At 39.7% G+C, this 26,517-nt stretch overlaps 1 protein-coding gene across 1 annotated transcript in view; it reads left to right on the top strand.

Moving 5' to 3' along the window:
* Positions 1-22,142, top strand: part of SIGIRR (single Ig and TIR domain containing) — a 38,651-nt gene extending 16,509 nt beyond the window's left edge. The window contains exons 6-10 of the mRNA XM_060770094.2: positions 659-802; positions 2,025-2,127; positions 3,142-3,292; positions 14,852-15,026; positions 21,533-22,142. Coding sequence (XP_060626077.2) covers positions 659-802; positions 2,025-2,127; positions 3,142-3,292; positions 14,852-15,026; positions 21,533-21,726 — 767 coding nt within the window. The 3' untranslated portion in view covers positions 21,727-22,142. The remainder of the gene's footprint in view (positions 1-658; positions 803-2,024; positions 2,128-3,141; positions 3,293-14,851; positions 15,027-21,532) is intronic.
* The last annotated feature ends 4,375 nt before the right edge of the window (positions 22,143-26,517 follow it).

Raw genomic sequence — 26,517 nt, 5'->3', positions numbered from 1 at the left:
TTTTTAAATTTAAATTGTTTATGTTTTTGTTGCTATGTACTTTACAGTTGTTTATAACTTATGGGGAATCTAAGGTAAATCTTAGGGTTTTCTTGGCAAGATTTGTTCAGAGGGTGTTTGTCATTGCCTTCCTCTGAGGTTGAGGAAATGTGACTTGCCCAGATTCATTCACAGGATTTCCATGGCCCAACAGATATTCACACTCTGGCCTCCAAAATCATAGTCCGACACTGGAACTATCACACCATACTGGCATTTCAAAATTATTTTTCTATTGTTTAAAATGTGTTAATGTTTATTGTATGCCATCCCAAGATCTCTAGACAGAAGGTGGGATATAAATATTTTAGTAAATAATTTAAAAAATGGTGGCATCCATATGCTGTAATGAAGCCAGTCTCTTTTGGCTTCTCCAAAATAGGAGTGTGTATATAGTTCATTTTATTTTGGAATGTTTTCATTCTGAATTGAAAAACCTCTGGACTAATTTTATCTGATGTGTTGTGTACTTATGTAGAATCTGATTCCAAGCTAAAACGTCAAAGCCAGACTTCTTCTAGGAGAGATTGTCCACATTATGTGTGGTCAGCACCATTTTTTAAAGTCAAGTTTCCTGGTATAATACATTACAATTCTTTCCTTGGTACTTTCTGCATAGATGGAAAACTCTACGATGCCTATGTGTCTTACGCTAACTCAACAGATGACAGAAAGTTTGTGAACTTCATAGTGAAACCACACCTGGAGAATCGCCATGGCTACAAACTCTTCATAGATGATAAGGACATTCTGCCCAACTCAGGTTGGTCTCCATCTTCAGGACAAGACTGTGTTTTTTGGTGATCAGCATCTCCTCAACCAGCGTACAGTTTTTAGGGGAACCAGAAAATATGAAAATTTAACACACTGCTGTATCAAATTGAGATACCAGAATTCAAGTCGACGTGTTCATTTAGGACACCATTATGGATGTCAGGAAGCATGGCTTTGCATGATTTGCGTTGTCTTTTGGCAATTTCATTAATCTTTTTTCTGAGAATGTGTACAAATAAGATGTATATGTGTGTGTGTTTTTTCTTCACACACACATATATTGTGTGCATGTGCATATATGCATGCATCAAATGATAATTGATTAATCAATCAGTATGTATATTGCTGGCCTTCTGATGTTCCCCATAACTCCAAGTGATCAGGCCCTATTTGACCATTTATTTTAAGATCTAAGGGAGTCCCAGGTAGTCTTTCTTTCAGATACTTCATCAGATCAATTTTATTCTGGTATCAGCAGTCTAGCCTCATGCTTTCAGACTATTCCCTGGGTCATCTACATTTTTTTCCAGCTGCAGTATTGTAGGAGATGCAGCTTCCCCCTTAGTTTCCATTTAGTCTTGCAAAGACATCTACAAAGCAGAGTGAGCCAAAAGTTTGTGTTGCTTTCCAGCAGCATGAATTAGTGTTAGCAGAAATGAAGGGGAGAAGGATCCTCAGGGAAAAGAGGTTGGATCATAATTATGCCCATAATGGACACTGCTAGTTCAGAGGAGATGCAGTGCAAAATTAATGTCTCTTCAGTATTTGTATTGTCTACTTGAAAGTACACTGCAGTGCTGTGGAAATAGGCTTCAAACCTTCCACCAGTTGATTAAAAACATATCTGTACTATGCCTTGTATGACTCCTGTAATTATAATAATTATTTTTTAAAGCCCAGCAATTTGCAAATGGAGTAGTGATATTGAAAGTTGTATTACAATAACCTGAAACTTGGTTCATCTACAGGAGCCAGTGGCATATATTTTATGCAAATTAAACAGTGTCATTTGAAGGATGATAAAGTTCTAATGACAGTGGGTTAATGTTACTTCTGTTACTTATAAGACTGAGTCTTTTCCTCCAGATGGAGCTGGTGACTTCAAGGCAAATCTAGGCCTGCACAGGAGCTGAATGAATACTGAAACGGCAGTGGACTGAGGGGCAGGCATCCTCACAAAAGAGGCTCACCTTTCCTTTTTTTTTTTTCAGAACCCTCTGCAGATCTGATCATGAATGTCAGCCGGTGCCGGCGTCTCATTGTGGTTCTCTCTAATGCATACCTGGAACAGGAGTGGTGTAACAATAATTTCAGGTAAATGGGCTACTAGTAAGAAACAACATCCTTGTGTTGTCAAAGGCTTTCATGGCCAGAATCACTGATGTTTCCTGGCTGTATGACCCTGTTCTAGCGGCATTTTCTCCTGACTTTTGCCTGCATCTGTGGTTGGCAGATGCTCTTAAGGTGCCAGCCAGAGATACAAGCAAAAAATCAGGAGAAAATGCTGCTAGAACAAGGCCATACAGCCTGGAAATGACACAACGCCCCAACAAATTTCTTATCCGCCAAAGTATAGTTTGAAATACAGCTATATATCTTCTGTCATCTTAGCTGCATAGGTTAAAATAACATATAATTGTTTGTCAATATGCATTTTATTGTTTTAATTATTGTTTTATTGCTTATGGATGCATTGTTTTAATTTGATTTATGCTTAATTGTAGTGTATAATTGTAATTGTTTGTACTGGCATAGAATTTTTGCCATGACTTGCGTGTAAACCGCTTTGAGTCCCCCTAGGGGTGAGAAAAAAGGTATACAAATACTGTAAAATAAATAAATAAATTTTACTACAGCTTGAGCAAACCTTGGAAACCAAGATTCCAGAGTGTGCTTGATCCTCATTTGAAGGGATCACGCATCCCACAGTCTGAGAATTTAGTGCATTTCCTGTTGAGCTGATTGTGACCACGTGGTTTGTTATTTATCTTCAAAACTATTGTTGTTTGGTCAAACAATATAACCTCTGAATACAGTCACATACTGTAGCTTCTGGCAGATCTGCTGTATTATAGCACCCAAAATATATCTCATGTATTGAAAGAAATGTGATGTTGAAGAATCTATTGTTTTACTCCTCCAATAAATTCTGAATAGTTTGATTGCCAGTAAAAGTAATGCTATTTCTCATATATGTATTGTGGGTAACAGGATCCAGTACAAAGCCCTTCCTGTAGTTTGATTGGATCCCTAGGAATTGAACTGGAACTCGAGGAGAAAACAAAAGTTTGGCTTATAATTCTCTAAACAAGGTGTCTGTTTTTGCAGGGAAGGTCTTTGGAGACTGCTGGAACTGTCCCACAGGCCAATCTTCATTGCTTTTGAGAGCCAATATCGAAAAATAGCACATCCAGCCATTAATTTGCTGAAACAACACAAGAGCGCAGTGACCTTGTTGATGTGGCGTGCCAGTTCTATGGTAAATTGTGAATGGAAAGGGTGTAACTTCACTTTGGAATATGGGGATTGCAAATACAGTACTACAAACTCTAACAACCACAGACAGCGTAGGGAATGTTGAGGGATGATTTGGGTTGCAAAGGGGTATCAATATGTAAAACTACCTTGAGACCCCTTTGGGGTAGAGAAAGGCGGGATACAAACAGAGTTAATTAATTAACTGATTAATTAATATGCAAAGGAGTATCTTCTTAGCCAGTTTCCAGTACTTAAATGCTTGATCCATAAGTATTGGCTGTCAAGAGCATCCTGTTACTCATTGAGACTCAGATATATTTGACAGTATAGTAGATTATAGAGGTGTCCCAACCTATCTGTTTGGCTTCTTCATGAACCTTCTATTAGTTGCATTTTCTCTTATTTACCTGGGAAATCTGCTCCAGATGTCCTGGTTCTGTACATCTAATGTAAGATGCAAACAGTATTTTTGGATATCTACCTGAGAGCACAATGGTAGCTCTTTGTACTCCCAAAGGCTGCTAGCAAGTGTGAACTGTCGCCAGACAAAGTGAAAATAAAAATAATTCTCTTTTGCTGCCTTGGTTTTAAAGAAGTAAACAGAAGGCCACAAGGGGGCATCAGACCCTGAGAGATGAGAGTTGTATACATTTCACCAAACCTCTTTTAATGCAGGAACTGTACCAAGACAGGTGATAGTAATAGATTAGAAAAGATGGAAGTGAGTAGAACCTTTCTTCAAGGTAGATATTTAAAAGGGGAAATGCTGGCAGTTCAAAGGATTCTGATTTACAGTTATTTGTGTTTTCCTGTCAATGGGAAATGAACAGTAATATAATTTTGATTCGCAGCTACACATCATGATGTTTAAAGCACTACTTCATATATCATTCTAAAAGCAAGTTACAAACCTCTGCTGAAATAGGCAACCAGTTTCTGTGAAAAGCATGCACTCCCTTGATGCCTTGAGGTAGAAACCATCAGTATTTACTAGGGAAAGAGTAAACTGCCTCAGGACCTTTTTGTTCCTCCAAGATTAGAAGTCTTCTAGCTCAGAAAGGGATATGTCTTTATCAAATTTTCCCCCTAGTATTTTCTGTTTTCTTCTGTCATCTGATTGTATGATGTGTTACAAACTGAAATACTCAAATATTCACTTTCATCTCCCATTTTTTCCTCTTCTAAGTTCACCGCTATTTGCCAACTGTGTTTGCAAAATATGAGTGCAAATACTGTACAAATGAAGAATGGAAGAGCACATTGAGTTCTGGTTCTCCCATATATTACAAGAGACAAACCATATTTGCCAGTTTTCTAAAGCATTGCATTCCTCTAGAACTCTTTTGGATATCTCTATTATGGTTATGAAGATTTATTAGCCTGTTTTGTCTTTCTGATTTGTGCCACCCAAGGTACATTTTTTTTGGTAATTTCAGTGGTTTTCAAAATGGGCAGTTGTATCAGGAGGGCCAGGATTGTATGTCCAGTGTAGATGACTGAAATAGTCCTCTCTGGAAGTAGCAGACTTTTCAGCTTCCATCTAATTCCCAGAAGCTTTATAGAGCTAAGAAAGCAACCAAGGTAGAGGCTAAGAACAATGCAGCATTGAATAGTAGGAGTGAATGGCATTTAAGGCAAGGAGAGGCTCTAAAAACTAATTGCAATCAGGGACATCACATTGAATGGAAGTGTTTGCATGTAATTTGCAGAACTGCAAAAACCCCAGTTCTTTTTTTGAAATGAGCTCATTTTAAGGTTTGAGCTTAAAAGATGTAGTGGTACTTTTTGAAAACAGGATACCACTGGTGCTGCACCATATTCTTTTGTCTTGGGTAGGCAGGGGTGTGTGTGTGTTTGTTTTTGCCTCAACTGATTGCCTTCTTGAAGGAACATTGTTTATAGTGCAAAGCAGAACTTGCAAGACCCCTGCAGTTGCTGGAGCCTAACAGATAGGAACTGTTTTCAGACATCTTTTAGCTTAGTTGGTTTGAGTGTTGGACTATGACTTTGAAGACTTGGGTTTGAATTCTTGCTGGGCCAGGAGAATCCACTGGGTGACTGTGGAAAAGCCTCACAACCCCAGCCTGTAAAACACTGTGGTAGGATCACCTTAAGAGTTGTCATAAGACAAAAACAACTTGAAGGCAAACAACAACAAATAAATATTTGATACTCCTCTTCCTCTTATTTATTGTGTAGGCACCAGCCCCTTGCTTGCAGTATAGCTTTGACATGTGTGCCTGTGCATACATCCATCACCCACCCCACCCCACCACATGACTTTTTGGGTCCCAAAACCAAATATTTACTATTACGATCTGAGGCATTCTTTTCCCACTTAGTCAAACATGAGAAGAATGGTGGTTCTAGCTGGCATGGTGATTTTAAGAACGGGTTAAGAAGGAAAGCTGGAACATGACCAGAGGAGGGTGACTAAAATAATCAAAGGTCTGGAGACCATGCCACATGAGGAGCAGCTTAAAGAGCTGGGTATGTTTAGCCAGCAGAAGAGAAGATTGAGAGAGGAGACACAATCACCATGTTTCATTATTTGAAAGGCTGTCATAAGGAAGAGGAAGCAGGCTTGTTTTTTGCTGCCCTGGAGACTAGGACTCGGAGCAGTGGATTCAAATTACAGAAAAGGAGATTCCACCTGAACATTAGGAAGAGCTCTCTTCCTTGGAGTGTGGTGGAAGCTCCTTCCTTGGAGGCTCAATGACCAATATATTTGGGGTTGCTTGATTGTACTTTTCCTGCACGGCAAGGGGTTGGACTAGAGGGCCCATGTGGTCTCTTCCAACTTTATGATTCTATGACAGAAAAATCAAGCAAGACATCAGACCGTTTATGCTCTGGAGGACCTTGACATTTCAGGCATGACTTAGAATAAAGTCAAATTAAAAAAAATTAACCGTGATGATTTTGAAGAAACATTTGGATATTATTTTACCTGCTTTGTGCAGACCTTGTTTCACTCCTCCTGCTTCACAGTAGTTAGCACTAGGGTTGGGGAAAGTGTGGCTCATTAGCCAATCACAACCCTCATCACTCCACAGTATATTAAGGGCTTTTTTGAGTTGCTGTAGGTTTTTTCGGGCTATGTGGCCATGGTCTAGAGGCATTCTCTCCTGACATTTCACCTGCATCTATGGTAAGCATCCTCAGAGGTAGTGAGGTCTGTTGGAACTAGGAAAAAGGGTTTATATATCTGTGGAATGACCAGGGTGAGACAAAAAACTCTTGTCTGCTGGAGCTAGGTGTGAATGTTTCAACTGAGCACCTTGATTAGCATATAGCCTGACATTGCCTAGAGCAAACTTTTGTTGTTTTTTTTGTTCCGATGTAAATGCCAAAATAATGCAAAAATGTGCCAAAATGTTATATAGTTTCCCTATTTTCTCACTTCACTGTCTATCAACCCCCATCCAAAAATAATTTGAAAATATAGGAAATGCAAAGCAGAAGAAGGGCACATTTTCCTACTACTTTTCAGCTGAAAATGTGACTGTGTAAACATTAACATTGATGCTAAAGTAGGATCTTACCACAGTTATCCACCCCTAGATTACACCCAGCTGTATTCATTGCAGATAAATAGTGACATTTGTTCCATTGTTCAATCTTTATCAATGGGATAATTTCAAATCTAAACCAAAATTCTCTTCTTAAGCTTATATTTTGTTTCTTTCTCACAAACTTACTTAATTTGTAAGTATTAGGTGTTTTTATATTCTCCTTGTGCAAAATATTTGGCTTATTTTAGTGAAGATAATAGCAGGAGAGGAAGCATTGCCACTGCTGTAGACAACATAATCCACAGGAAAAGCAGGAAAAGCTTGAGATCATATTAGTTCTTCCTTAATTGTATATGTCATCCAGATGCCTTTTGACTTCTAAGCCTTCAAATGTACCACTTGGATTTCCCCCACTCTAATATGTTTTCCAGTGTACAAACCTGTAGGTTTTGTCCAACAAGAGCAGAAGAATGAGAATTCTTTCTTCTGATGGTGCAATCCTGTATGTACTTTCCTGGAAGCAAATGTTCTCAAACTCAGGACTATTTATGTGTGTAGGCTTTCATCAGGCTTTCACTTTTGATTTCCTTTTATTCTCACTGCCACTATAGACTATAGAATCATAGACTCTTGGAACTGAAAGGGATTGCAACAGACAAACCTCTGCCGTGCAGGAAAATACAACGAAAGCACTCAGGAAATTTGCCCACCCAACCTGTTTAAAGATCTCAAAAGATGAGCTCACCAGTCTCAGAATCAATCAGCTCTTACCATAAAATCATTCTTCCTGAAGTTTAAGTGGGATCTCTTTTCTTGTAATTTGAATCCACTGGTTCATGTTCTAATCTCTGGAGCAGCAGAAAACAAGCTTAATTCATATTCTACATGTTTTCTCTTCAGATATTTAAAAACAGCAACCGTGTCACGTCTCAGTCTTCTCCAAGCTCAACATACGCAATTCAGAAGATTTGTTTTGCAGACTTTTAGTCACCTTGATTGCCCTTCTCTAGACGCATTCTAGCTTGTTGATATTTTTCTTGCGCTGTGATATCCAGAACATTATTTGTTGCAACCAATGTTACAAATGGGAGATTTAATAGCAGCATTTTTCTCCTCATTTAGATAATTGCTATAGAGAATAATAGAATCAGAGCCATAGAATCATAGAATTATAGAGTTGGAAGAGGCCTCCTGGGCCATCCAGTCCAACCCCCTGCCAAGAAGCAGAAGAATCGCATCCAAAGCACCCCCAATAGATGGCCATCCAGCCTCTGCTTAAAACCTTCCAAAGAAGGAGCCTCCAAAGAAGGAGCCTCCGGGACAGAGAGCTCCACTGCTGAACAACTTTCACAGTCAGGAAGTTCTTCCTCATGTTCAGGTGGAATCTACTTTCCTGTAGTTTGGAGTCATTGTTCTTCGTCCCAGTCTCCAGGGCAGCAGAACACAAGCTTGCTCCCTCCTCCCTGTGACTTCCTCCCACATATTTATACATGGCCATCATGTCTTCTTTCAGCCTTCTCTTCTTCAGGCTAAACATGCCCAGCTCTTTAAGCTGCTCCTCATAGGGCTTGTTCTCCAGACCCTTGATTATTTTGGTTAAGAGAAACATATGACATAATTGTGACCCTACTATTATGATTTGACATTACTATATCCACCCAGTAATGTTATTTGATGATCTGGAGCAACAGGTGTGTGCTTGTAAAATCCAAACTAAATTTACTAAACTGGCAAGCTCCAGATTTTTCTGTGGTAATATCAAAGCCTGGAATTCTTGAATATTTTATTTAACCTGCTTTTTTACCTTCTCACAACTAAATCTTCCACTACTACGTTGTCCAGATGTTATTTCTTTAATGGAACCATTACCAACTTTCAGATATAATAGATAGAGATTCCTTGTTCCCCTAGGGAGGCACACTGTTAAAGCCCCCCCCCCTTCTTACTCTGTTAAATTATAGGGGAATTTAGACCAAATCTTGTTGCTTGTATTAAACCTCAAAGTATAACTGAAAAAGAGGCTTTATGGGGTGACCTGCAACATGAAACAGTCTAAGTAATTTGATAAAAGCTGGCTAGGAGAGTAAAAACAGCTGCTTCCAATATCATGCTGAAAGAATTACCTCCTCCCCCAAAGAGAACTTGTGAAGTTATAAGACAGGAAACAGTTTATCTTTCAGAAAACATCTTTGGCAGTGTATGGGAAAATGCCATCAAAAGTAAATATGCAGCTTACTTTTAGCAATCAGTGAGCAAGCTATCACCTATGCACTAATTTTTCTTCCTCTTTCCCCCTTCTACAATATAACAGGAATTGTCTGTACTTCTTTAAAAAAGCAAGATTCTTGGTGTATACCCCAGGACAAAAGTAGCCATGCCTATTCTAGACTAGCTGAAATTCAAAATCTGATGTAATAATTGTCTCTAAAATAAGATCTTAGTAGATAAGATTGTTTTTGCTGCGTGTCTTCATTTCTGATTTATCCTCAAGTGAAACTACTGCAGGATTTTCTTGTTCAGAATTGGTTTGTCATTGCTTTCTTCTGAAGCTGCAAGAATGAGACTTGCCCAAGGTCACCCAGTGGGTTTCCAAGGCTGAGTGAGGATTCAAACTCTGGTCCTTCTGACTTATGGTCCAGTAATCAAACCCAAGGCACCACACAGGATCTTAAGTACATTTCTGGCAGTAGAGTTATTAAAGTGATATCTAGCGAAAGACTGTTGTGCCAAATCGTTTCAATCAGTAAATACAACTAACTCTGTTCTATCAGGATAGAATATGAATACAGTGATCTCTCTTTCAAAAGATGGAGGAGAGTTGCAAATTATAGACCATTCAGTCCGATGGATGTCATAGAAAATTATCTTTGAATACCTCCTGCTAAAGTATGAAGAATGGATTATATTGTGTGATGAGACTGCTGGATCACAAACTGGCTATAAAATTGCCTATTCAATGCTAGACATCAATTTTGTGCTTGTCCATTTAATTCATGCATGTTAACATAAAAAGTGTAGCACTTTGCAGCTTTAGTTGACTTCAGAACTGCCTATTATTCCATCAGTTGAAACATACACTAATAGAAACCTTTGTCATGTAGCACTGATTCCAATTTGATAATTTTGATGACTGTTAAACTCAAAACTCCAGCATTTTCTTACACCGAATGCCTATCTATCCTCCTGTGCCTAGCACTTCTAGGCAGGGCTGTACATGGTTCCTTTCCTTTTCAGCTTTTTCACAAATAATGAAACCTCTTAAAGGGAATTGCTATTTTCCAGTTATGGTTGCCAAGGGAAAACTATCCATATTTCTCTACACTGGCAATAACAACCCTCCTATCTTATTCCTGCATAAGGCTACACAGCTTATTATTATTGGGGAGAATAGGACATTCTTTGATCTACTCTTATCCTGGGACTTTGTAGACCTGATCAGCTTTCAGTGGGATCTCGACTCTCCCCAATCCTTTTTTTAAATTGTATCAAAAGAGACTTGAGAACATGCTGCAAGTTGCTTCTGATGTGAGAGAATTGGCCGTCTGCAGAGATGTTGCCTAGGAGACACCTGGATGTGTTACCATCCTGCTGGGAAGCTTCTCTCATGTCCCCACAAGCTAGAACTGGCAGACGGCAGCTCACCCTGTCTTGCAGATTCGAACCAGCAACCTTCAGGTCAGCAACCCAACCTTCAGGTCAGCAGTCCAACCAGCACAGGGGTTTAACCCATTGCACCACCACGGCTCCATACCTCTCCAATACTGAAGATATGTAAAGGATATAACTCCACACTTCTCTTTTCAGCCACAGCAGCGTTAGGAAAATTCTCTGGCTGCTGAAAATCCACCTTGCATCTTTGAGTGTATTGACCTTTGGATTATTTAATTTTATTCATTATTTTTAGAACTAGTTATGTTTCACCTTCTCTTAAATTTGTGTGTCTTTATTTCTCTTCGAAAATGACCTTTTAAAGCATAAACTATGAATGCGCATAGATCATGGGCTTCAGCTGTAGTCCAGACCCCCTCAAAAGGTATATGGACAATGAGCCTATCTTTAAACCTATCATTACTTTGAATTATTATCCTCTGCTCTCGACGTTCCAGCTCTGGTGGTTGGCAGCTGCACTGCCATTCTGTAAAATTAAAAGCTGAACAACTGAATGGTACGTTGGTATTCTGGGCATGAATATGGAAGTTTCTTATTCTACGTTTGTTAAATTTTAATTCAGTATTGTAATTGCTGTTTGGATCTAACATGCAGGAGGGTTCATCTTGGAATGTTATCACAAGAGATTATTAAGATATATTTTGAGAACACTATCAAATACACTAACACCAGATTTCAGATCAGGAACAGGTTATGATCCCAAAGGCAAAAATGAGTTTTAATTACAGCAAATTCCCACAGTTCCTTCAGTCAGGAGGACAGCCCAATATTTATTATCTTGAAGAACCAAAAGATATTTGTTTCTGAAAAAAATGCTATGCATGCACACATATATAATATGATTTTTCACAGTTGAATATATTATGAACTATTGTATATATCTGGCATTGCTCAGGTGTTAGTGGGGCTACTGTGCCCCCCTGCTTTCACCCCTTCTTGCTCCTTCTTTCCACCCCTCATACCTTTTCCCTCCTTTCCCTTCTCTTCCTTCCCTTTTCTTTCTGCCTCCTTTCATTTCTTTTCTTCCTTTCTCCTTTCTCCCTTCTCCAGTTCTGAGAGGGCCTACCTCACAATGTCTTCATAGCAACATGACTCTCTTTGTGGCACTTTTTTTCCTCCCTACCTTCCCCTCACACACATGTCACCTTTCGTTCCCAATGGCATCACAAGGGGCCACTTCACCTAGCAACAGCAATTCAGTGACCTCACAGAGGGCAACTTCACCTAACAACAGCCTTTGCGGTACAAAGTGATAGTCTGGCAAGCATGCTTTGACTTTATATAGATAGATAGATAGATAGATAGATAGATAGTTAGTTTCGAATCCAATTGTTATAACATTTTACTTAAAGAATGGGGTTTGTGACCATAATATTCGGAATTATTTTAGGTTTTGAATTTCCAATTCTAAAATGAATCTGTAGTATGTTGAGTTTTAAACATCTCGATAATTATGCTAAATATTTGGTGAACGTATTTAGTTTCACAAACAGGAAAATGTCTATGTCGCATCAAGTTTAGTACATACAGTTTGTTTTTCCTGAGTGACATACATGTACAGGTCACCTGTCATTGAAATGCCTAGTTCCTGAGGAAACCTGTTGTAAATTTCCCCATTGATTGCTGAGAGCTATTCTCATTAGTCAAGCTTTCAAATAATTGATTGCTTACTGTCCAGTTCATAATCTGTATTCCTCAGTCACTTGCGCTTTAGTTTGCGAGAAAAAACCTCAGATGTGAGGGGATGGGGTTCTCCAGTTGAACTGCTCACAGTGTATGTATGGGGGCTTAATTTACCACTGAGGTTTTTTAATGGATGATGTTTCTATGTTTCAAAATCCCTACTGTTTTTATTTACAGCATAGCGTCTGCAGACCTGTAGAAGGATATTTATTACAGCCTATATGTGGCCAATACAAATGCATCTATCTTGCCTTTCTAACTCACTGCCCTCCCTTTGCTCAGGGAACACATGCTGTTAGATCAGTGAAGCTGAAGGGAATTAACAACAAAGAATAGGCAACGGACAGGAAGGAACATAGGTCTTTTTTGTGCCTGAAGAGACAGAAAAATTCCGCAGGAGTTCCAATCAGTTATGCCACTGTACTCTGAGAGTGCAGGCAGCTTGAGATATATAAATTTTAATGCCTGTCCCACGTCATTTTCTCCTCAAGAGTAAATGCTCTGAATATGCTATATGAATACTTTGCATCATTCCATAGAATCACTTCTTGTGTAATGTATTCTTTGCTAGAAGGTGTCGAAAAATCTGGATATTTTTTTTTTGCAAGGTTTTGGCAGGAGGATATTCTCACAAAGAATTACATGAGATTGGACTTGCATCACAATATTGTGAAACATTCAGGAAACAGCAAGAGCAGGAAGGGATTCTACAGCAGGCATTTTACTGGTCCAAGTCTCTTTCCAGTTTTGGAGCTTTCACTGGCTACTGCCCACACGTTCCTCCCCCACCCCAAATAGTACATGTTGTTGCTTTTTTTAAAAAATCACTCAGATTTATAGTTGCTCTGAAATCCTGAGTTAAAAGAAATGCAGATTCTGTTGCTTCATGTGGCCATGAAAGCCTTCCATCAGGAGTAATGCTACTTAATGGCTCTTGGATTTTTGCTGCATGTTTCATCTTGGAGATGAAACAAAAGCTAAATTGCTGCGCTGCTTATTGGACCCTAAGTTCCTCTATAGTAATAGAATATATTATATCCCTCTCTTTCGGAGCCAGATACTTCACAGACTGCCTGCCAAAATCAGAGTTGCAAGGACAAAAGAGAGTAGAGTACATCTCCCTTAGCCATGGATTTTAAATCTGTGGTTTCACTTACCTACTGGAACCCCCAGTGGCGCAATGGGTTAAACCTTTGTGCCAGCTGAACTGCTGACAGACAGGTTGGTGGTTTGAATGTGGGGAGTGGGGTGAGCTCCCTTCTCAGCTCTAGCTTCCCATGTGGGGACATGAAAGAAGCCTCCCACAGGATAGGAAAACATCAAACATCCTGGTGTCTCCTGGGCAACATCCTTGCAGACAGCTAATTCTCTCACACCAGTAGTGACTTGCTGTTTCTCAAGTTGCTCCTGACACACACACACACACACAGAGAGAGATCTTACCCACTCTCCCCTAAAATATTCCCTCTGGAAATGTTTGTGGGCCTTGCATGGGGCAGGATGTTATCAGTATGCTCATGGCACCCAAATATATTTTTCCATTCTTTCAAAAACAGCCTTAGCTAAGGATAGTGTGTCTCCTCTGAATGAATGCCTGGTAATGGGCTGGATGAGGAAAAACAAATTGAAAATGAACCCAGCCTTGCCATCAAAAGTCCTGACCTAGGAATGGAGGTGGGTTAACCAGTTCTGGATGGGGCTACACTATCCCTGAAAGATTGTGTTCAAGTTTGGGAGTACTCTTGGATTCGTCTCTCCAAATGTCTGCCCATGCAGATGTAACAGTCAGGAGTGCTTACTACCAGCTTCATCTGATATGCCAGCTGTAACCCTTCCTAGAATTTCAGGGAGATGGTGGTGTATGTACTGGTAACCTCAAGGTTGGATTTCTGTAATGTACATTAGGTTACCCCTGTACCAAGTTGAGAAACTCCAATTAGTTCAAAACATTGTAGTTAGATTGGTTTAGGAAGTGAACAAATTACACCCATATTGAAATCACTCCAGTGGCTGCCAATTAGTTTCCAGGCAAAGTACAAAGTGTTGGTTTTGACCTTTAAAGCCCTACATAATTTGAGTCCAGGTTATCTACACGATTGCCTTCTCCTGCACACTGAAGTCCTCCAACTAGCCAGAACCCAACTGCGACTGCCACCCAGAGGACGTTTTCATCGGCTGTCCCAAGACTGGAATGACCTGCTGGAAGAGAGCCGACAACTAAACGAGGTGTCAGAATTGAAAACGCAATTGAAGACTCATCTCTTCCAGCAGGCCTACCTAGTCAACTTTCAATCATGAGTTTTGTTTTGCATTCTGTTACCACTATGTCAATTCTGTAGTTGTGTTTGGTATAAGTTTTCATATGTGTGCGTGTGTTTGTGTATATATGAAATTTAGTAATTGTATTTTTATATATTCATTTGTTTTTGAATTTGTTTCACCCTGCCTCAAGCGATCAGGAGAGGCGGGTAATAAATAAAATTTGTTGTTGTTGTTGTTGTTAATAATAATAATAATAATCATGATGATGATGCCAGGCCTCCAATCCAATTCTATGGTATATTTGCAGCCCTTGTATAGGTTTGCAGTGGGGTTTGGAAATGTAGATTTTGTAGATACAGAGGTCTTACTGTTTTTATGGCTGGTAAACAAGGATATGACAGTGGCTGCTCCTTTGTTTTGGCTGCCTCTAGGTGCCTTCATCTGATTTCTGGAAGGAACTTTGTCTCAGTCTGCCTCGGAAAGTCTCCTACCAAGGCCTCAGGGGAGACCCCCAAACCTATCTGCAGGAAGACAAGGACCCTATGCTGATCCTCAACAGCAACTACCTGGATTTCCGGGGTGATTCCCATCCAGAAGGAGATACTGGTAATGACACTATTCAATTTTATCTCTGCTGCCATTTGTTGGAATAATGAGCCTGAAGTCAGCATACACCTATCTTTTGTTAATCCTACTTCTCCGAGTGTGTGTTGTTGTGGTTGTTTTTTGTTTTCAAAAAAAATTGGGACATAGGATATATTTTTTAAAAAAAAGCTTGCAGCAAAGTGTGTGTGTGTGTGTGTGTGTGTGTGTGTGTGTGTTTGTATATAACATTTTTGTAAGAGAAAACATTAGTTTCCAGACCAGCAAAAACAAGACAGCAGTGGTAGCACTGAAATGCCATCATAAAGAGAATGTTTTTAATCAATTTGTTGCTGTGTGCCTTCAACTTAAGATATACCTACTATCATGGAATTTTCTGGCAAGATTTGTTTGGGAGGATATCTTGCCTAAATTGCCCAGTGGGATTCTTTGGCTAAGCACAGATTAAAAAGCATCCAGCATCATCATCTAATGCTCCATCTATTATACCATGCCAACTCTTTTCATCAATAGCTTAAACCAATTCAGCAACCTGGCAATATGAACAGAGAAATCCCCAGGCACCACCACAGGAGGGGGTCTGCTCCTCCATTATTCTTGTCTTCAAACATAATAAGAACTCAAGCAATTCTTGCTGAGAGAAGAGCAAAAATTTTGGTCTGAACAAATTATTATTATTATTATTATTATTATTCTATCATCTATTTATTCTCCACTGTTCTCCCTGCGGGGACTCAAGGTGGTTAAAAATCCACACTAGACAAGTTTTAAAAGTGCAATACCAAAGTTAAAAAAAACCCCAAATACTAACAGTGTGGTAAAGACAGAATTAAAATATAGTAAACACACTAAAATGGCCTTTAAAACTCATATCCCTCCCCAATCTCCCTAATTCCACCCAGAGCCTGTCCCTTACCCCTCCCAAATGCCTGTTGGCAGATGAATGTCTTGGCCTGCTTACAGATGGCCAGCAGGGATGGGGCCACCCTGGTCTCTCTTGGGAAGGAATTCTAGAATCTGGGAGCTGCTAATTAACTCTTTCTGCTAACTAGAAAAGTAGTATCTGAGTTTGAGATGGTAGCCCAAGTGAGAGAGCCTGCAGGAAAACTAAATTACTAAGGATTAATTTTAAATCTCATTGTGAAGGGAGCCCTGTTTGCTGAAGAAGTGAAGAACATTTAGCTTCTCTCAGGGAAGATATTGTCCTGAGTACTTCACCAGGATTGATGACACATCTTGGCTAGTGGTGCTAGTGCTCACAGCATTTACCCAGGACTTGAAAGAATGCACTAATGCCCTATTGTTGAAGCCAGCTCTCCACTTCTACTTACTGCCCTGGGTCATCTGGTGATTTCCTGCCTGTTTTCTCAATGCTATTTTATATTTTTGATTGACGTAGGTCATTAGATCTATAGAGCAAAAATGGGCAAAGTGATCCCCCAGGATCATTATTGTCACCCCCCCCCCCCTAAATTGCTCACCTCCTGTTGTTAAAATTTTATTTATTTTATTTACTTACAGTCTTTATATTCTGCCCTTCTCACCCCAAAGGGGTCTCACAGCGGATCGCAGAGCACACATACAACAAACATTCAATGTTGATTATACATTGACAAGGCAGACAACAGATAGAGGTATTATATAGCCTTTTCCCCATCTGTTCAGCATCTTTGAAGGCTGTGCTCGGTTCTGACCACAGTTGATACTGTTGCTCCATTTCCTTCTCAAGATACTTTTCCTCCTTTTTCTGATTGAAACACTATGCCTAAAATACCTCCCCGCTTTAATGTGGCTCCTGTTTATCTATTCACATTCCTGTTTTTGATCTGCTAGGAACTAGGCTGGTCAGGAGCTCACCTTGACCCAGCTTTCAACCTTTCGGTTGGCAAGGTTTACTGCAACTGCAGCTGCTGTGCTAAATAGGCACGCATGGACCTAAAATGACGTTATTATTGATGTTTTATGCCTTAAAGTTATTTCCAACTTATTGTAACCGTATAACGGTTTGGGTTTGTTTTGGCAAATTTTCATAGCCCAGTTCTCAAGCCGCATTACCTAGCTAGCCTAGTGGGGCTAAAAACATGACAGGCTCTGGGGTGGAATGAAGGGGCCTGAAGCCCTCCAAGATTTCCATGGGGCTAATGCAGCCCCTGATCTTCTTTAGGTGTTTACTCCCATTATACATCCTTAGTTGGAGTTCGGTCTAACTCAAGAGGACATAGTTTTGTATTAATATGCATAGGAGGAGGCCTCCTGCTTGATTAAAAATGCTAAGGCTAGTTAGATGAGAGTTTATTTCTCCCAGAGGGCTGAAGGTGATGTGAAAGACATTCCTGTTGTGTTCGCTCATCCAACTTTTGTCTCTTGTAAATTAGCTTCCTCATTATTATTTTTTAAAAACAACAGACAGATAAGAAAACTTTTTCTTACCAGAGGCAGCAGTAGGAGCCAAAGAAATACATGCATACAGCAGGAAAGCCAAAGCTTCTTTGAATCACTTTAAACTAGCTGTAGGTAGTTGTAGTAATGTTTGTATTACTTTTACTCGCAAACAGCAGCACTGATGTTTGGTATATCCTCCTCGATTGCTTGTTTGTCAGCATACAAAAAATTTCCAAGGAGGATAGGACCTGCAAAGGGGTACTTTTTGAACCTCACAAACTGGCTTATTCTTTCTTGTTATTTCTGTGGGACAGCATGTGTTTGGGGAGCAATACGAGAGGAGTGTGCTTACAAACTGCAGTCCCAGCGGTTTGGAAGAACAAGTCCTGACAGTGGGGATTTGTTCACACAGGCTGAGCTTGCAGTGCAATACATTTTAATTTTAGTAACAGGAGTGAAGTAAGTTCAGTGGTCATAAAAGATTTACAAGCAAGTGGCAACAGAAAATCCAGTTTACTTGTACTCTGATTTATTGACAAGAAACAAATAGAGAACAGAGAAAAATCACAGGATTTGGCTGGGCTTTTCATTAGTTAAGACAACAGTATTGGGATTATTTTGTGGAGGGCATGTGCTTAAGGTCATTAATAGCCAGTATTCCTTGTGCGGTGTGTTGCTATTCATGTGGTGGGAAGCTTTCTTCCTTAGTCTAATAACATCAAAGAACTGTGTGCTTGGATGCTCAGGACTCCATTTTCTTAAGGTCTGAAGGGAAGCCCTCACTTGGAAGAGAGCCCAAATGGAAGAGAGCCCAATTCTTCCCATGTTCCATCATAGAGAAAAGAGAAAATTTTAGAATATTTCTTCCAGATTGCAAAGCTGCTCTCAGCTTCTCTCTCAAGTTTCACTCTTGAGGTTTTTAAAATGGTGCATGATCTTCTATGCTGTAGTTGGAGAAGCTTTTGGTTTCTGTATCCAGGTCTCTTTTTTCATTTCTCAGTGTTCAGAAGTTGAATTATTTGTATGTAATGGTGGGCCACCCCAGCTGGGGGTGGTGACGGCCAACAGGGAGCTCTGGCGTGGGCTGGTCCATGAGGTCACGAAGAGTCGGAGATGACTGAACGAATGAACAACAACAAATGGTGGGCCAATGCCCCTTGGAAACAGCCCAGTAATTGCAAGCTTTTTGGGCAAGACTAGGATGCAAAACAATGGATTCAAACTACAGGAAAGGAGATTTTGCCTGAACATTAGGAAGAACTTCCTGACTCTGAGAGCTGTTCAGCAGTGGAACTCTCTGCCCCGGAGTATGGTGGAGGCTCCTTCTTTGGAGGCTTTCAAAAAGAGGCTGGATGGCCATCTGTCAAGGGTGCTTTGAATGCGATTTTTCTTCTTCTTGGCAGGGGGTTGGGCTGGATGGCCCACACGGTCTCTTCCAAATCAAAGATTCTATGATTTAGAAAAATGTTTTTGGAGTTCTTGGTTACATGTTCTTTGCATTCTTACTTCACTAATCACCTAGCACAATTATTCTGCATGCATAAGTATTTCTGTGTTGCTCTTGTGAATTCTACTTTGGTTTTACTTGCTTTGCATACATCCCTTAGCAGCAATCATAACGAACAGTTCAAAATCTCCTCCCCCAAATTAAAGCACCCAGGAACAAGATATGTTTTTAGATCCAGAAGTGGAGGAAGTCAAAATTCCATATAATACTTGTGAGTGGCAATGAAGAGGATCGAGTGCCCTAAATATAGAAGATATTCATGAATCAAGTGGTGCTTGGTAGGGTGTCCTGGACACATACTTCATGCTAATCAGTTAATGTTTTACAGAGGAAGGCTGGCTAATGTTAAAGAATTACTGGGCATTTTCCTGCCAAAACATCTGGCTCCTGTCTGAATGCTGACCAGACATAGCCAAAATTGCATTTAACATTCCAAGCTGAAGGAGCACTCTGTGTATATTAGTGTTTTTGTGTGCTTGATTCATAATGCTGCCAAACAGTATGTGAGCTGGACAGTTTTATATGCCAAATGAGGTAATTATGAATTGCAGCAAAGTTGTTCTGTATTTGTGCTCGCTCCACGCTGGCTATAAATAAGCTGGCAACTCCCAGGAAAAAGATATTTGGGTATCTAGGGGGTTTTCTGAAAGCATCCTTTGAAAATGATTTGAATGTGATTTTCCTGCTTCTTGGCAGGGGGTTGGACTGGATGGCCCATGAGATCTCTTCCAACTCTATGATTCTATGATTCTATTATTAGTATAGGATAAATTATAAATACCTGCAGGAAAAGCGAGAAGATATACTTGTGGAGTTTGCACCAATTTAAAAAAAAGTCAAAAATGAGTTATAGGTGGCGGCACATTATTGGCTAGGAGTAGAATATTATGTGCAGATCAAAACTATAAAAAATTATCAAACTTTGGTACAAGGTTTGGAAAATTGCATTTTATAGTAAAAAAATACATGTCCTCACTACGTGATTTTCAGTTCCTTTTTAAAAAATCAGATGGATTTGGTACCTTTTGGAAAGAAGTTCCACAATTAGTTCTAAGGAGCAAAAGCGATTGCTGATTCATCTCCTCTTATGTCTTAAACCTCCAAAAGATATAAAGCGGAGTAACATAAAAAGATGTGTCTGGAAGAACACATAAAGAAGATCAAAGGGCTTGGGCCCAGAAAAAAATGAGATGGGGAGGAAGGGAGATATGGTGCCTTGGGGAGAAAGACAAAGGAAATCCAAATAGCTCCCATTCCTATTTCTTAACTTAGAGAAACACTATCCATTTGGAAGTTGTTCTGAGCAAACAACATTAGGTGGGTATTGGATGAATGAATAACCCTGAACTTGGGCCACATACTTCAGAGGAATGTGCACAAAAGAATTTGTGATAGAGTTCATATTTCATCCCCCATTCTGTTGCAATCACCAGTGCTCAGCATCCAACTATGATCTGAGTTGGATTGCCTAGCAGCAGTTCTTTCTAGGATGGAGGGTGCCGATGTACTCACAACCTTCTTTTGGGATTCTTACAGGTCTTTGCTTGGCTGAATGCTAACTAGATGGGTCTTTTAATGGATCCAGGTCAGCTCTGCTTATATTCTCACAGGGGAACACATGATCTAATTTCTATTGATGAAGCTACTTTTTAATGTATATCAAAAAGGAACTGATTTCCCAATTCCAGGTCTGATTCAATGATTCCTTTTAGCTCCAAACTCCTGTGCTTCCCCAGGTTTTGAACTATTTAGGCCCCTTGGCATTCATCTGCCCTATTTCAAGGCATTCTCTAATATAAAACAATCAAATTAAATTGAAAATTGCCAGCTGAGGACCAAACCACATGAGATGTAGAAGGGCCATAATTGGATCTCCTGACATTTCCATTTTTGGTTAAAAAGTAGCTATGGAGCATTCAGTTCTGATTGGTGCGCTGACCCTGAGAAGGATGTTAACCCATTCTCCAGGCTTTTTCTGCAATCAAAATTGCCCCTGGCTGTGGATTTCTTGTATATTATGTAGTTTGATCATTACATTGGCTTAATAGCATTTTTGCCCTCTTTGGTGAGCCCTGGCAACTAGTTTTCTGAAGGAGCTCAAAATAATTGTTAGCATTTTGAGTAGAGAACAATTTGCAGAATTGTTTGTAAGAATTGTTTGTAAGAATTGCTTGTAACAGTGTTTGAACTTTAAATATGCCCACCCCATCAATACTTCACAGGAGGAATAGTCATATCAGTCATTTTAAGGTCATATTTAAGCTAGCAGACCTTTTTTTGTATCAGGTGTGACGAGAAACTACAAGTTGCTTCTGGTGTGAGAAAATTGACTGTCTGCGAGGACGTTGCCCAGGGGATGCCCGGATGTTTTGATGTTTTATTATCCTTGTGGGAGGGTTCTCTCGTGCCCTGCATGGGGAGCTGGAGCTGACAGAGGGAGTTCATCCACACTCTTCCCAGATTCGTATCTCCGACCTGTCAGTCTTCAGTTCTGCTGGCACAAGGGTTTAACCCATTCCACCAGCGGGGGCTCTTAGCTAACAAACCGATGTGTTGATCCTTCCCTAATTCTACTCTGTTTTTCACCTCCACTAATTGTTTCCATTTTCCCCTGCTATAGGAGTCCGGGGGCCTATTTTCAAAGGCTCATCAGTGCCCCGTATAATTGGTCCTGATGGTCCACCAGTTGGTGCAGTGGAAGAACCACAATTTGGAGAAAGCCAAAGGAGTGAGATAGACATATCTGATTTAGGATCTCGCAACTATGGAGCAAGGACAGACTTCTACTGCCTCGTAACAGAAGATGATATATAAGAGATGATGGGTTATTCCTGTGAAGCTCAAACCTTTTCTTAGAATGATGTTCCTTGACAAAGACAATCTTCCCCACTTGTTTCATTAATCCAAAACAACAGTATGGGGTATTACAAGGCTATAGCATGGACATGATTCTCTCCATATTCAAGACTTCTTTTATTCTTTTCATGAGTTACTTAGGTAAAGGGATGGAGGGAATCCCATCAATATTTCAGATGTTACCATACCAAAGGGATTATAATGAACATCTCAGTCAGGAATAAAATTAAAAATAACTTCAATACAATGAAAAACGGCAGAAACAAAATAGTAATTAGTTATAAAGTTCTGTATTTATGTGTGTAGACAGTGGATACGTGGGTTGGAAGTAGCACATTGGAAAAGTCTTCAGATTACAATCGCTCATTAGCTCATCATGGATTAGTAGTGTGGTGTTTCTCCAAAAACAACTAAATTGATGATAGGGTATATAACTTGGAACTATTTTTTAAAAAGTCATCAGAAGGTGCTCTTCCACTTTATTATACATTAATCAAATCTCATCTCCAATTTGGATGCTGCACTTTGAGTAGAAGGCTGACTTCTCAGAATAGGCTCAAGGAGACCAACAAAGATGGAAAATAGGTTCTTTGTGGAATGATGGGAAGACGTGTGGGAGTATTTAGTTTGACAAAAAGAAGACCAAGGGTGGGTACAATAACGCCAGTACTTGAAAAGCTCTCATGCAGAAGGGGGCAAAGACTTCCCCTGCCTCATAAAGCAGGACTAAGTTTAATGGGATTATGTAATAGAAAGGTAAATTACTTTTGAAGCTGAGGAAGAATGTCTTGCTGGTAAAGAAGATGCTTAGGGGCAGTATCTGTTAATTGAGGGCGTAGTTCATCCTCAAAGGAGAACTTAGCTATCTACCTGTCTTTTTTGGAGGTGGTTTCAATTTTCCTTTATTATCTAAGTGGCCTTCTATCCTTCAGCCATCTCATCCTGATTCTGTACTACTTCAACACTGTGATTGCTTCAGGGTGTTTCTGCCAATGATTCAAGAGCATCTGGCTACTTTGTAGATACTAGTGCCTTATGGTCTCCAGTGATGTTCTTGAGTTAGACTCCCATGCTGGTTTCTAGCAAACTAATAAGTTTGGTGGGCTTCTTAGCTATTGTTAGCATTTCTGGGTAGGCTCCATCATTTAAGAAACAGGTGGTGAGTATTCAGGTGAACAGAACCATAAAAGGACATTATTCCTGGGAAAATGATATTAAGTAGCACCAGTGTAATGGCGGTAACATTTTAAATAGAACTTGCCTGGAATGGCAGTTCAGTTTCCAAATTAAAAGGAGTTCTGAAAGCCAGCTCCTACCGGGAAAGGCAAGAAGAGTTTCATGTTACCTGACTGTCACATTTCCTTTGAAATAAGGACTAGCATGTCTACACAGACTTGTTTCCATGTAAGTACATTTGAAAGTTCAGCTTTAGCTTGCACTTTTACCACTGGATTGGTATCTAAGATGAAAAGAGTGTGTTTATAATAGAATGTTTTGTTTTGTATTCAAAATTCTATATGTACGTGGCACTTTAAAGGAAAAGGGATGACAGGATACAACCCCAAAGGGCTTAGTGGAGACACAGCAAAACAAAAGAAGATGGGGAGGGAGGCATGGGTGGATAGAGGGAAAAATGTGTTTATCTCAATTAAGCTTTATTTGGCCTAGTTACAAAATAGTAATAGATACTTCTGAGGGCATGTGTTTAAATGGTCAAGAAAGGAAAAGGCTGTATTATTTTGGTGGGTGTGCATCAATTCCAAAGGGATAAGGAAAAGGAAAGCAGGGATGAAAAGGGAGGAGATTTGCTTGAGATAGGGCAGAGGGGAGGGGGGGGTGCCGCATAAGATTTACAAAAGGTTGCCTCAGACAGCATCAGAACTTAGAGAATTTAGAGCCTCAAGCAGTTACTGAAGTTGTGAGAGTGTCCAAAAAGCAAGGTAAAGACAATTTGCCCAAGTGGTTGTGGGAACATTGGACACTGTCAAATTATCCAGGACCTGTCTGTCAATTGCTGGAGTTCATCTGATCAAACCACAAGAAGGACATAGTTTATGGTGCAGAGAGGCTTTGTGATGCAAGGATGTTGAAAGTCTAGGGTAATGATACATGGCTGGATGTTCCTTTATGGCCTAGCTATTGAAATACCCAAAGGGTTCCTTGCCAGGCTAACAGGATAGAAAGTGGTGGCAAACTCTTTTAGTACATTTCTTTGTGACTCCACCACAAGAAAGGCTAAAATTGCAAAATTAGCATTTCAGGGGGTCTTTCTTTGGCTGTATTTAATAATTGGTATTGTTTGGCCCTAAGCAGCTCCCAGGACAGCTGCTTTCATATTGAAAACTCAGAATTCAAATAAAAAAATGGAATTTTAATCTAGTTGTATCCTATTTCTCTGTCTTTTACTTCTAACTGTGTGACATAAGCATAGCAGGTCAGGTGAGGTGATGCTCTTAACTAAAGCCATCACTTAGAAAAACATGAAGTTCTGCAAGTGATTACTGAGATGTGTCCTAAAACAGGACCAAGTAGCTTGGGGATGGGAATCAGATCACTCTGCAGATATTTGTAGAATGCAAGTCCCATCAGCTCTTAGAAACAAATGCGGAATTCTAGGAGTTGGAGTTTTAGAGGGCTGCTTATGTAAATGTTGCTGAATAACTAGGGAAGGATGTATAAGTGTTTTACTATCTCTGTGCATATCAAGAGATCAAATACCAAGATTGCGTTGTTTTTTTTTTTTACTAAGAACACGAGGATTATTCAATCCAGTGGTTCTAAAAGTGTGCTCTGTGGTTCCCTCCCCCTTCTCCCTCCAAAAATCCAATTTCCCTCCCACTGCTCAGGGTGCACTTTGATTGTGGTTTTCCTGTATGTCAGAAGGGAGTTGAACTGGATGGCTCCGGGGCTGCTCCTATTACTATTACTATTACAAAAGCTGGATGATGGTGCTTTGACTGTGCTCTTCCTTCATGGCAGACAAGAGATGTACTAGATGGGCCTTGGAGTTGCTCCTATTACTATTATTATTACAAAAGCTGGATGACCATCTGTTGGGGGTGCTTTGATTGTGCTTTTCCTGCATGGCAGAGGGGGGTAGATTAGATAGCTCCTGTAATCTTCCACTGAAATACTGTTAAGTTTATGTTGGTTAAATATTTCCCCATGCCATCCATACACACACACACACACACACACACACACATACATACACACACAGGCAGATCTCGAGTTACAAACATCTGACTTACAAAGGACTCCTAGTTGCAAATGGGGATGAGACATCAGGAAATGAGAGAAATCTACCTCTAGGAAGGGAAAGTCACTCCTGAAAGAGTTATCATGGAGAAAAGGTGTCTCCACTGAAGCTTTCTCACCAACCCTTGTTTCCACAACAAGCCAAAATTTTCAAAATCCCATTATCACAGGGACAGAGTGAGGTGAAATTTTCTGAACAGGAGCACAGACAGAAAAACAAACACCACAGGGATGTTAACCCTTCCCTATGCTATCCAAAGCTAATATATATCTGGAGTTACACTTAAAACATGTACCTGTCCTGGCTTACAAACCAATTCAACTTAAGAACAAACTTATAGAACCTTGCTTGTTCATAACATGGGGATTGCCAGTATATCCAAACATCTTTGGTCCCTGGGAAAGTCCCAGACAGAAACAGATTTTGATAGTGGAAATATGAAATTTCGGGAGGAAGCTTTGTTCCTTTTAATACCAGTGGGTTGAGGATAGTTCTTTATTCCACTTTTGAATAATGGTAGGTATTCTTTATCACAGTCTATGTTTCATAATTTTGTACACATTCAGCCACAATGGCAGAGGTGCTAAGGGAACATGTTAGAAAATTACAAGGCTATGTAACTGGACACCAGCAAGTGTTCTAATGTAGATTGACCCAGTTGAACTTTGATCACTTCATTGGCTCTCCTACATAGCCATGTAACAACAGCCCTTTTTGGAAAAATTAATGTTGTAGAACCGGTCAGTTCTGTTTCCTGCTGTTGTAAGTCCACTTAACAAAGATGCAAGTCTCCAAATGAGTTTTGGTCACTGTTTTAATTTTTTAAGTGTATTTTTCCCCCTCAGGACCTTTTGAAAAAGGGTCTTGGCAGTTTTCCTATATTTTTGCTTACACTGTGGATGATAATCTGTATACAACAAATGAAATTGCCACTCCATTTTAAGGAGCTTCATATATGAGTTACAGTGTATTTGAACAAACACTAAGAATTGGCATTGATTTGTAGATTCTTTCATTGTTGTAAACTGACAGCAGAGGAAAGAAAAATAAGGCAAGTCAAAAAAGAAAATAAGGCTATTGCTATAACCATTAAAATAAACAAAAATAGAAATGTCTTTGAATACCTAAGAAGCAGGAAACCAGCCAAGTGGACAGATGGATAATTAAATAACAGGGGAGGAATAAGACTGCTATTGCTAAAATTGAACAGGGAGATGGTTGAAAAGGTGAGTTCTTTGCATTGGTCTTTAGGGGAAAGAATATGTTAAGTATTCATATTTACCTGAATTTTTGAGAAAGATGGCTGAATAAATGGTTTCAAAACTAGCTGACAAGTAGGAGCTTTTCAAATCCTAATGATACGCATACAAATACCATTATTTGTAAAGAATTCATATAAAATAGGTGAAATTCAAAACCATATGCAAAATGGTATTTAAAAGGGGCTCTTAACTCAACATTTAGAGGAGGTGGCTCAGACCAGTGGTTCT

Source organism: Anolis sagrei, chromosome 1 (assembly GCF_037176765.1).
Source record: "Anolis sagrei isolate rAnoSag1 chromosome 1, rAnoSag1.mat, whole genome shotgun sequence".
Classification (NCBI taxonomy): domain Eukaryota; kingdom Metazoa; phylum Chordata; class Lepidosauria; order Squamata; family Dactyloidae; genus Anolis; species Anolis sagrei.
Note: the sequence above shows the minus strand (reverse complement) of the source record. Positions and strands in the feature narration are given on the sequence as shown.